The sequence below is a fragment of the Corythoichthys intestinalis genome, chromosome 1, assembly GCF_030265065.1.
Source record: "Corythoichthys intestinalis isolate RoL2023-P3 chromosome 1, ASM3026506v1, whole genome shotgun sequence".
Taxonomy (NCBI): Eukaryota; Metazoa; Chordata; class Actinopteri; order Syngnathiformes; family Syngnathidae; genus Corythoichthys; species Corythoichthys intestinalis.
In genome coordinates, this window is record NC_080395.1 from 31947221 (window position 1) to 31960368 (window position 13148).

Genomic DNA, 13148 nt, shown 5'->3' on the forward strand with positions numbered 1-13148 from the left:
AATAGAAGTCACCCATACAGTGGGGAGAACAAGTATTTTATACACTGCCGATTTTGCCGGTTTTCCCACTTGCAAAGCATGTAGAGGTCTGTAATTTGTATCATAAGTTCTCTTCAACTGTGAGGGACGTAATCTAATACAAAAATCCAGATAATCACATTGTATGATTCTTAAATAATAAATTTGAATTTAACTGCATGAAATAAGTATTTGATACATTACCAACTAGTAAATATTTCGGCTCTTAATTCTTTTTTAAGAACCCCTCCTGTTCTCCACTTATTACCGGAAGTAACTGCACCTGTTTGAACTTGTTACCTGTATAAAAGACACCTGTTCACATGCTCAAACAAACAAACTCTAACCTCTCCACAATGGCTAAGACCAAAGAGCTGTGTAAGGACATCAGGGATAAAATAATAGACCTGCACAAGGCTGGGATGGGCTTAGAGCTGGGCGGTAAACCGAAAATTTACCGTCACCGAAATTCTTCACGATGACCGACCTAATTTTGACCATGTCGGTAAATTCGGTAAATTAATAAAACAAGAAAATAGTCTTTTCATCCCGCTTTGACTCTGTGTTGTTCGTCTATGTTCATTCCCCTTTAAGAAACCAGTCAATGTACTTACGTAGGGAGTCACGTGATCATCAGGAAGCCAATCAAACAGAAGCCCGGTAAGCTAACGCTAGCAGCTAACGCTACAAGCAAAACGTGATGGAGTGTGGCTTAAGGGAGGTTCGCCAAACTTTCACCCGACATTTAGTAGACTCTTGGTGGGACGGGCTTTCACCTGCTGTCCTCCCTTGTTCTCACGATTTCCGGAGATGGTGCTTTCTACTGGTAGCCAGGCCACAGTCTAACGTTAGCGGCTAACGCTAGCGGCCGCTAGCGGCTAACTCTACAAATGAACGTGATGGAGTCGGATAGCGGCTCTAACCTTGTCGAAATGGCTGAACTTAATGAGTGGATTGGGCACGGACTGCATCTAGGAATTACTATGTCGCGTTATTTTGTATCTGACTGTGTGTGATTTCTCTGATAGCTTTTTTGATGGTAAAGCATTCAGCATAGAGCACAATCCAACGGTGAAACTTATAATATGGCCGAGAAATGGCCCCAGCTATTTTTCTGTATGTGCTTAATTCTGTGTCATTATTGCTATCATAAAATCTTAAGTGTTTCATTTGCAGAAGATCAATATAGCTTTAATGTATGTCTGTCTGTCTGTTTGGGGGTTCATGTATGCGTGCATATATTAAAAAATGCACTGGGGGGAACCTGAAACCATAAAGTAAACACTTGTATTGAATAATTATGTCACAGCAGCCAATAACAATAAATTGTCTTTTTGAAGTGTACTGTTCAAGCTGCAAGTCATTTGTGTTACAATGACATGTTTGCACAGGCATATTGATTTTGACAATGTACATTGTTCAAGCCATACACGCTGTTATAAATGCTCATACTTGAATTCTTATTGTTTACAATACATTTTAATAAACTTAATGTTTAGACTGCATGTACAATTGTTAAATATATCAAATTGAATGCTGGTACCTAAATCAAGAAACTGTTAATCTGTATTTCATGCATTGATTCAGATTTTCAAATTATATAACAGTCCGCTTGGGCGACTTTATCGTCATTTATCGTTATCGAGGTAAATCTGCTCAATTTATCGTGATACGTGTTTAAGGCCATATCGCCCACCCCTAGATGGGCTACAGGAATATAAGCAAGCAGCTTGATGAGAAGGTAACAACTGTTGGGAGCGATTATTAGAAAATGGAAGAAGTTCAAGTTGACGGTCAATCTGCCTCATTCTGGGGCTCCATGCAAGATTTCACCTCGTGGGGCATCACTGATCATGAGGCAGGTGAGGGATCAGCCCCGAACTACACGGCAGGACCTGGTCAATGACCTGAAGAGAGCTGGAACCACAGTCTCCAAGAAAACCATCGGAAACACATTACGCCGTCATGGATTAAAAACCTACAGCGCACGCAAGGTCCCGCTGCTGAAGCCAGTGCATGTCCAGACTAGGCATGTGCCGGTTACCGGTTTCACGGTTTACCGTGGTGTGAAAACGTTGCGGTTTCAAAACCACTAAAATTTTCCGTCAGACCGTAGTACGGTATTCGCCATTTTTCATGTGTCAAAAATGCAGCCAGAAGTGGCGTGGCGCGGCAGCGCTCACCCCCTCCCGTTTGTTTCTGTGTGTGAAAGTGACGCTATCGGCTAGACAGCAACCAAACCCAAAAACAAATACTCCAAACATAAGTCGTTCTTTTCTTCAATTTTATTGAGCTCTCAAATCGTGGTAAGTGTAATATACAAAATAAATACATTTAAAACGTTGTACAATTGTATTTTTCCATGTGTGAGACGTGAGTAGCTTCAACAGATTAGCACCATGGAAAAGTTCGCTAAAAACAAAACACACATTTTCCTTTCAAATTCGATATACGCACTAACTAAAAGCTTACAAAGATGAATGTTAGCCTAAGCTTAGCTGGAAGAGCAACTTCGTCGAGTGTTACAGCCGCAGAGTGAGAAAACAAGCTTGATTTGCTTGAATGAAGGGGGGAAAAGGCATAGCATCAAAGATCATTAATTGACGAAAGATTATCTTGCCCTAAGCACAAATCCACGTTTGTTAGCTCAAGCAGAGGTCTCACTCCCAATGTTTTTTTTTTTTTTTTAGATGAAACCTTTCCACAACAATATTTACATTTTAACTAACTTTTACATTTTTAACTAACTTATACTAACTTGTACATTTTTAACTAACTTATTAACTTATGAATTCTTTATGTTCTTTTTAACACAAAGGCATGACCGGATTTGACACAGTGGCTGAAAATGGCAAAACTTCACTTGAGCTTTTCCACCCTCCAAAAAAAAAAAAAAAAAAAAAAAAAAAAAAAAAAGTCATGCAGTATACATTTTAAAAAATTTTATTCAGAAGTGTTTTTACTTTTTACAGAAATTATTTTGTTCTTGCTCTAATCTTAATCAACTTGAGCTGTGGCTGTGGATATAGTCTATTAGTTATATTTTAATTTTATTTAAAATGTTTTTTTTTTTTATTGATAATGCATTTATTTTAACAATATATTCATGTTACAATTTGCAACTATGTTCTGGAAAAAAAAAAAAATCCTGTTCAATGGAAAAAAGTTATTTTTTTTAACCCATACATCTCAAAATAACACATTTTGTAGCTATAATTGCAATGCCGTGATACCGTGAAACCGCGGTATTTTTGCTCACGGTTATCGTACCGTCAAAATCTCATACCGGCACATGCCTAGTCCAGACACGTCTGAAGTTTGCCACTGACCATCTGGATGATCCAGAGGAGCAATGGCAGAAGATCATGTGGTCGGATGGGACCAAAATTTAACTTTTTGGTCTAAACTCGGCTCGTCGTGTTTGGGGGAAAAAGAAGGATGAGTACAACCCTAAGAACACCATCCCAACCGTGAAACATGGAGGAGGAAACATTTTTTGGGGCTGCTTCTCTGCCAAGGGTACAGGACGACTGCACCGTATTGAGGGGAGGATGGATGGGGCTATGTATCGCCAGATCTTGGCTGACAACCTCCTTCCTTCAGTGAGAGCCCTGAAGATGGGTCGTGGCTGGGTCTTCCAGCATGACCACGACCCAAAGCACACAACCAAGGCAACTAAAGAGTGGCTCCGTAAGAAGCATCTTAAGGTCCTGGAGTGGCCTAGCCAGTCACCAGATCTGAACCCGATAGAAAATCTATGGAGAGAGCTGAAAGTCCGTGTTGCCCGGCAGCAGCCCCGAAACCTGAAGGCTCTGGAGAAGATCTGCATAGAGGAGTGGGCCAAAATCCTTGCTGCAGTGTGTGCAAACCTTGTCAAGGACTACAGGAAACGTTTGGTATCTGTAGTAGCAAACAAAGGTTTCTGTACCAAATATTAAGTTCGATTTTTGTGATGTATCAAATACTTATTTCATGCAATTAAATGCAAATGTATTATTTAAAAATCATACAACGTGATTTTCTGTTTTTTTTTTGTATTAGATTCCGTCCCTCACAGTTGAAGAGAACTTATGATACAAATTACAGACCAATACATGCTTTGCAAGTGGGAAAACCAGCAAAATCGGCAGTGTATCAAATACTTGTTCTCCCCACTGTATATTATTATTTTTGTTATGAGTGTTGTCACCTAACAAATTAAACATGCATCTCAAGTCATTGGATAAATGGATACACATCGCCATCTAGTGGAAGAGCATTTCATTGATAGCTCAACATTTGTATACATAGATGTGGATAACTGAAGTATTTTATGTAAATTAGAAATTATATAGCAAGATGTGCCCGAGTTCAATTAGAGGAAAGTTTTGCTTTGTAGTTTACTCACCAGCTCATCTACTTACTGCCGGCGAGTTTCGACCTGATCCTGTGTTTGATCTAAATAAACAAAGGTAATGGATGAATGGAAGCAAATAATGGGACTTAAGAATTCTGAAAAAGTGACCGTCGCTCACCTCGCCCTTGTCACCGTCAGATGGGAAACCCCCAGTTTTCAGCTTGGAGAAGATCAGGATTCTATCCACCATTACTTCGAAACTGCCTGTAGGCACGATAACGATTGTTACAATTACCATAATTTTCAGACTATAAGGCACCCCTGACTATAAGTTGCCACCCACCAAATTTGACACAAAAACAGCATTTGTTTATACAGTAGATTAGCTGCACTCGACTATAAGCCGCAGCTGTCTTCACTGTTTTATGTCATATTTACACCGAAAGATATTAACCTATAATACATTTGACAGTGGCGTTATCAGACTGTCATAAGATCAAATGAACCACCATGACGCTTTGAACCAATTGGCTGCAAAGCTCCATTGCTTCAAGAAGCTTCATTTGGCCATCACTGCTCCCTTGGGGTAGACAGTCAACCTCTGCTGCCACCTGCTGTCAACTCTGTTGTTGCCCAACATGCCTCCTAGCATGCATTGCAGCGCTACAGATATAAATAACAATCAACATTCATGTTCTGTGATATTTATTTATTCAGTTACTGTTCCAGTTGTTTCATTAATTGCTAGTTATGGTATTTAGTAGTGATGCACGATAATGCATTTTTCAGCCGATACCGATAACCGATAATTTCCTCCTCGTTCCAACCGACAACCGATAATGTCAAGCCGATAATTTTACTAAAAGATTAATGTAAAATTTTAAAGTATACACAAGAGAAAATATTACTGTTCAAAAATATTATTGCTCCTTTTTCCAACATCAAATGTGAACAAGTAGTAAATTCCAACATCTAAATAAAGACAGATTGTCCGACAATGTGTAATGGTAAACTTTTGGCAACAATTACACAAGTTGCACAAAAATGCCTTTAAAAGTAAGCCATTCCTAACGTATAACATTACTACGCAGCAAAAACACAACTCCTTAAAACTAGTTAAATTCCCTTGTTTTCAGTGTAAATCTATTGGAAACAAGTGAAATTAACTGCCAGCACTTCAAGTATATTTCACTCAGATTTCTTGAAGAAAAATAGCCAGCTGAAAATAAGCTTAACAGCCTTATTTTAAGCAATACATTATTATACATAATCCTAAAAAAAAAAAAAAAAACATGTCAGAAATGTTCTTTATTCAAGAATATGTATGGCCCAAAACATTATTTGAAAGCATTTCCCCCCCTGATTTAGGTGAAAAATGACATTTTTTTATATGTTTGGGCTTAATAAGAACAAATGGCAATATTTAGTTCAAGTAAGTGGAATCATCTGGCGCATTCATCTGTTAACTAGTCTTCAACACTCAAACACATTTGGAGGCTAAATCAAGTATATAATTATCGGATTGCATTATCGGTTGATTTTTTAAAAACCTGTATTATCTGTGTGACGTCATAATTGCCATTATCGGCCGATAATTATCGGTAACCGATATTATCGTGTATCTTTAGTATTTAGTAACACTTTATTTGAAAGTAACGCAATAAGACTCATTAGAAAAATCATAATTATGACATGAAACTGTCATGGGCATTACTGAATGCTTATGACAGATGTCATTTAGTGTTATCTGGCAAATTATCTCACTTTATATATAGCCGCTAGTGTTAGCCTGTGGCCTGGCTACCAGTAGAAAGCAGTGAAAGTACCCTCTCCTGAAATCGTGAGAACCAGGGAGGAAAGCGGGCGAAAGCCCGTCTGGAAGCCGCCAAGAGTCTACTTAATGTTGGGTGAAAGTTTGGTGAAGCTCCCTTAAGCCTGACTCATCAAGTTAGCCGCTAGCGGATAGCACTACCAATGAACGTGATGGAGCCGGATAGCGGCTCTAACCTTGTCGAAACGGCTGAACTTAATGAGTGGAATGGGCAATGACAGCATCTAGCAATTAGTACGTCGCGTTATTTTGTATCTGTGTGTGTGTGATTTCTTTGATATCTTTTATGATGGTAAAGCATTCAGCATAGATTATAATCCAACAGTGAAGCTTATAATATGACCGTTTAATGGCCACAGCTATTTTTCTGTATATGCTCTGCATTGCAGCGCTACAGATGTAAATGACAATCAAAATTGTCTGTCTGTCATGTTTGTGCTAATTATTTTTTCAGTTACTGTTCCAGTTGTTTCATTAATTGTTAGTTATGGTATTTGGTAACACTATTTGACAGTGGCGCCATAAGACCGTCATTAGACCATCATAATTATGATATGACACTGTCATGAGCATAAATGAATGCTTATAACAGATGTCATTTAGTCAAATCATCTCACTTTTGAATGGATGTAAAAGATCTGAGCTGGACATAAATAGGAGTTAGTGACATAATTTGCCACTTCATGACATCTGTCATAAGCATTCAGTAATGCCCATGATAGTGTCATGTGATAATTATGACGGTCTTATGACAGTCTAATAAAGTCGCTATCAAATAAAGTCTCACCTATTAACCTAAATAAATCAACTGGACTATAAACAAAAGGATTTAAAATAAAGGGAAAAAGTAGCAGTTTATAATCCGAAAATTACTGTACTATATTATAAACTTTTCATTTGTTTCACGTTGATTTTTTCTTTGCAAACTTAATTAACTGACAATATCAAGATTTTGTATTTTTGTCACAGAACTTTACGAGTGACACGACCAAACACTGCTAAGATGCGTGCTAACTACACATACGATAATATCACGAATTTTGAACTTATAACAGAAACTGGCAAATTTCATCTCGTTCTCGTCTCGTCAAACGGCAACTGGCATCCGTCTTGTTATATTTTAGTCTCCCAAGACACGTTTTCTGCGTGTCATTATCATAAAAAAATTGTTCGTTGACGAAATATTTTCGTTATCGTCATTGTTGACAAAAACAACACTGGTATTAACTTTTGTTGTTTTTTTTTTTTTACATTATGCATAACTCTCATTTTATGTTTATTGTGCAATAATCTGAATTTAACATGTATTTGATACATGTTTTGATGCTTTATAAAAGGTTTATGTCTGAATTTTGGGGGCTAGGAACAGATTAGGGCATTTAAATGGAAAACCTTATTTTCAGTTTAAGAAACTACTACCAGAACCAATTTATTTCATAAGTAGAGGTACCACTGTACAGACAAACAACCAGACAGTCACACCCACAGTTAACTGAGAAGCATCTTCTGCCAAGTACACTATTCTGTGTACTGCTACTATGTAACCCATCGTGTTTTGTGAATGTGGGAGGAAACCCGTGGTCAAAATCAAACAGGTGTGGGGAAAAAAACGCGATTTCACCCAAGGCCAGAGGCTGGATTTGAACTGGAAATCGTAAAGCGTTTTCCATTTGTGAATTAACTTCAAAGTCTTGATTTTATGTACATTTCTGGCAATTAGAGCATTCTTGTTTTGTATTTTGTTTCTGGCATTTATCCATTTGTATCATTTGCTTCTTCGATACTATTTTCAGACCTCGATTCAAGTACCAAGTTTTTTGGAAAAAATGCACTTCTTCGTCTTTTAATTCTAAATTAATGCAAACTCATTTGACTGTAACATAAAGACATCCCTAAACGTATTTTTTTCCATTGAGGGTTGGCAGCGAATGAACGTTTGTCCCAATTCAAATAGATTGGATGTCTACAAGTGATTAACATTTAAGAGAAAGAATTGAATTGTTAACATTTTACCGGATATATTACATATGTTGCCGTAAATTTGTACTTCATATTTACGATACAATCTGCATACTTTTCAGATTCAACCGATCACATAATTTGTTCATTGATGGACTATAAGTTAGAAAGTACTAAAATGGATAAAGATGAATAAATAATAAAAGTAATAATAATTATATAAATGATAATAAAATAATAATAATAAAAATTGGACCCCCCCCCCTCCCCCCAAAAAACAAACAAAACAAAACAAAAAAACATACTTGATCTGCCAACAAAGCCTCGGATTTGGACATCCTCGCCATGGGAAAACTCGCTCTGGAGCTCTTTGGCCAGCTTGTTGTAGCGAGAGCCGTAGCCTCATCCGCCACTGAAACAACAACAACAACACGTTTCTCATCAGCATACAAAATACTTCCTGACCTTAAACGGAGAACCCAACTTACCAGTACTCAATCTCAACTAGGACCATTTTGCAGTTTTTTTCTGGAGGGTCTTCTGGTCAACGAGCAACAGAAGTCAGGCACGTTTTTGTTGATGGCTGAACAAAATGCAAAGTCACGTCCGTCTGACTTCAATTTATGATAATAAAATGAGACACACCCAGTGGGAGGGCCTGATGAGGCAACCAGTTGGGCAAGTTTGAACATCACTGTGTGCAGACATCATCAGTCAGCTATTTCCTGTTTTCTTTCAACTCAACCTCAAACACCAAAACCACACACACACACACACACACACACACACACACACACACACACACACACACGAAAAACAGAACTTATGTTCTGTTCTACTCTTTAAAACCTATGCAAAATAAAGGATTAAATACTATTTTTCTTTCTTTCCTTTTTTTTTTTAAATAAAGGGCAAAGTTCTTAAAGTAATCTCTTGGGAATTTATTGAGGTTGCTCATATTGAAAGTGGAAGAAAGTGAAAAACACTTTCATTTTCTTTAGTAGTCATCTATTGAACACACACGCACATATATACACATTATACAAATACACCTATATATTACAATAGAAATATTGAAGAATTTAAAAATAAATTCACAAAAATAGAGAAGCACTCAGACTTCAGTCTAAGCAGCCAAATTCAAAGCATTGCCATTTTTCTGAGCTCATGGCACCTACCCCGCAAATTTGACTTAAAAAGGCTATTATCACCATTGGCCGCAATAGAAGTCCATATCGTTCCTGGTTCAAATTGACTGGACGTCTACTACCAACAAACTAATTTACACTGCTGGCCAAAAGTATTGGCACCCCTGCAATTCTGTCAGATAATGCTCAATTTCTCCCAGAAGATGATTGCAATTACAAATGCTTTGGTAGGTATATCTTCATTTATTTTGCTTGCAATGAAAAAACACAAAAGAGAATGAAAAAAAAAAATCATTATCATTTTACACAAAACTCAAAAAATGGGCTAGACAAAAGTATTGGCACCCTTTGATAAAATGGTGATGCTTCTCTAATTTGTGGAATTAACAGCACCTGTTACCTATGGCAAAAACACAGGAAGTGGCAATAACTAAATCACACTTGCAGACAGTGAGAATGGATTAAAGTTGACTCAACCTCTGTCCTGTGTCCTTGTGTGTACCACATTGAGCATGGAGAAAAGAAAGAAGACCAAAGAACTGTCTGAGGACTTGAGAAGCAAAATTGTGAGGAAGCATGGGAAATCCCAAGGCTACAAGTCCATCCCCAAAGACCTGAATATTCCTGTGTCTACCGTGCGCAGTGTCATCAACAAGTGTAAAGCCCATGGTACTGTGGCTAATCTCCCTAGATGTGGACGGAAAAGAAAAATTGACGAGAGATTTCAACGAAAGATTGTGCGGATGGTTGAGAAAGAACCTCGACTAACATCCAAACAAGTTCAAGCTGTCCTGCAGTCCGAGGGTACAAGAGTGTCAACCCGTACTATCAATCGGCGTCTGAAAAGGGACTCTATAGCAGGATACCCAGGAAGACCCCACTTCCCAGAGACATTAAAAAGCCAGGCTGGAGTTTGCCAAAACGTACCTGAGAAAGCCGAATACGTTTTGGAAGAATGTTCTTTGGTAAGATGAGACAAAAGTAGAGCTTTTTTGGGAAAAGGCATAAACATAGAGTTTACAGGGGAAAAAATGAGGCCTTCAAAGAAAAGAACACGGTCCCCACAGTCAAGCAGGCGGAGGTTTCCTGATGTTTTGGGGTTGCTTTGCTACCTCAGTTACTGGACTGCTTGACCGTGTGCATGGCATTATGAAGTCTGAAGACTACCAACAAATTTTGCAGCATAATGTATGGCTCAGTGTGAGAAAGCTGGGTCTCCCTCAGAGGTCATGGGTCTTCCAGCAGGACAATGACCCAAAACACACCTTAAAAAGCACTAGAAAATTGTTTAAGAGAAAGCACTGGAAACTTCTAAAGTGGCCAGCAATGAGTCCAGACCTGAATCCCATAGAACACCTGTGGAGAGATCTGAAAATGGCAGTTTGGAGAAGGCACCCTTCAAATCTCAGAGACCTGGAGCAGTCGGCCAAAGAAGAATACTCTAAAATTCCAGCAGAGCATTGCAAGAAACTCATTGATGGATACCGGAAGCGGTTGTTCGCAGTTATTTTGTCTAAAGGTTGTGCTACCAAGTATTAGGCTAAGGCTGTCGATGCTTTTGTCCGGCCCATTTTTGGAGTTTTGTGTAAAATGATAATCATCATTCTCTTTTGTGTTTTTTCATTGCAAGCAAAATAAATGAAGATATTACTACTAGGGTTGTTCCGATCATGTTTTTTTGCTCCCGATCCGATCTCGATCGTTTTAGTTCGAGTATCTGCCGATCCCGATATTTCCCGATCCGATTGCTTTTTTTTGGCTCCCGATTCAATTCCAATCATTCCCCATCATTTTTCCCGATCATATACATTTTGGCAATACATTAAGAAAAAAATGAATAAAACTCGGACGAATATATACATTCAACATACAGTACATAAGTACTGTATTTGTTTATTATGACAATAAATCCTCAAGATGGCATTTACATTATTAACATTCTTTCTGTGAGAGGGATCCACGGATAGAAAGACTTGTAATTCTTAAAGGATAAATGTGACTTTGTATATTGTGACTAAATATTGCCATCTAGTGTATTTGTTGAGCTTTCAGTAAATGATACTGCAGCCATTTAACTTCTGCCCAGATGCATGATGGGAAGTGCAACCATGACTGTGCCTAGGGGCACCAATTGAGTTATCTTCTCTGCGTTGGGAAAGAACATAGGGTGTTAAGAAAATGATCAACTACTACCTTTCATCCCCACATTGCCTCCCACGTTATTTTAATTGCTGAGAGAGGTATTGTAAGGCTTCAGCAACATATAATGGGCTCCAAAGGCTGTCAAAATTCTCTCTACTCATTATACGCTGCCTTTTAGCACTATCTATAGGTAAAACGGCGTCTTTATAGATTGAATGCGACAATGCGTGAGTGGGTCGTGCAGCGCATGCGTTACTTAACGTGATTAATTTTTTTTTTTTAAATTACCGCCGTTAACGCAATAAATTTGATAGCCCTACTTTAAGCCAAAACTACTCTGGATGAGTGTAAGACATTTTGTCTGTAACGTTAAACACAATTACAAAACTATTTCAATAAAAAAATATATATATGTCAAAAAAAGGCATGTCCGATATTTTTTTGTCGATTCCGATACTTTGAAAATGACGTGATCGGACCCGATCGATCGGGATATCTTTAATTACTACCAAAGCATTTGTAATTGCAATCATTTTCTGGGAGGAATTGAGCATTATCTGACAGAATTGCAGGGGTGTCAATACTTTTGGCCAGCAGTGTATATTCCCAACAGAAGGATGAACAGAGCCACAATTGGACATCTAGAACATCATCCTTCGTATCTCGTTTTTAAAACTACGTTTTGAAAGCATACGACACATTAAAGTGAAGTTTGAGATTTTATTTCTTTAAAACGATGTTCAGTACAAAATGTATACAGTAATACCCTTAAAGTGTGCCCTGAATATAAGATGACAAAGCTGTTCATGCAGATAATAGTATCTATAAGATACACTCGATTTAATCCATCTGCGCTAATTGACAGGTGATGACAAAGATATTACAGTCGTACCTTTGTAACAATTAAAACTCTTAAGGGCGGACACACTTTGGAATAAAACGACAAAAACGATGTCCTGGAAAAGTTGCATTGCAATCTGCCCTTTTTTCTTAAAAACAACACATGATTTGGGAACGAATTCGGAGATAAAAGCAAGAATACAATATTAACGCACTGATGCTGTAACAGATAGACAATGCACTTTGATTTCTTATAACATATCTCAAAAGAAGGCAACATCAAAAACACATCAATAAATAATAATAATGTACCTGCTCATGAATGCACATGCGAAAATAATCGAGTTTTGACACAGCGAGAGGCCGTTTTTATGGTAACGCAATTCTTCCAGTTGATTGATTGATCACAGCGTCGTCAGCCTCATTGATTGGTGCGGCTCCTTGGCTCCGCCCCCGAGTGGACACCTGGTCGGGCGTGTACTCGTTCCTCTTCAGATCTAAACAATGACGACATTCCTTATGTAAGTTGGCATAGCAGAAAAATTCTGAGATATTACGCAGATATTTCAACATTTCCTTAACAAACACTCGGTGAACACATTTTTCATCGATTCAAATTTCCATGATCATGAAATAAACATCGCAAAGTGTTAAGAATAGCGTTTTGTAAGGCTGTTCGATGAATCAAATCTGAACCAAAACAGACTTTTCTGGTTAAAACGATGTTAAAAACGATCAAATCGGCACGATTTTCAAAACCGCGCCATTTTGGTTTATCTAAGCTGCCGTAGTTTCCCCTGCATTTCCACTTCCTCCCATGAGAGCGCGCCGTCTCAAACAACAACAACCATGGCTACCGGCAATTCTGCTACTT

The 13148-nt window shown here is 38.1% G+C and overlaps 1 protein-coding gene across 2 annotated transcripts in view; it reads right to left on the minus strand.

Moving 5' to 3' along the window:
• Window positions 1–9515: 9515 nt before the first annotated feature.
• Window positions 9516–13148, minus strand: part of trpm7 (transient receptor potential cation channel, subfamily M, member 7) — a 55944-nt gene continuing 52311 nt past the window's right edge. Inside the window, exon 38 of one of the 2 annotated variants that reach the window (XM_057828391.1) lies at window positions 9516–12771. In XM_057828391.1, coding sequence (XP_057684374.1) covers window positions 12644–12771 — 128 coding nt within the window. In that variant the 3' untranslated portion in view covers window positions 9516–12643. The remainder of the gene's footprint in view (window positions 12772–13148) is intronic. The other variant, XM_057828473.1, reaches the window with a different exon arrangement.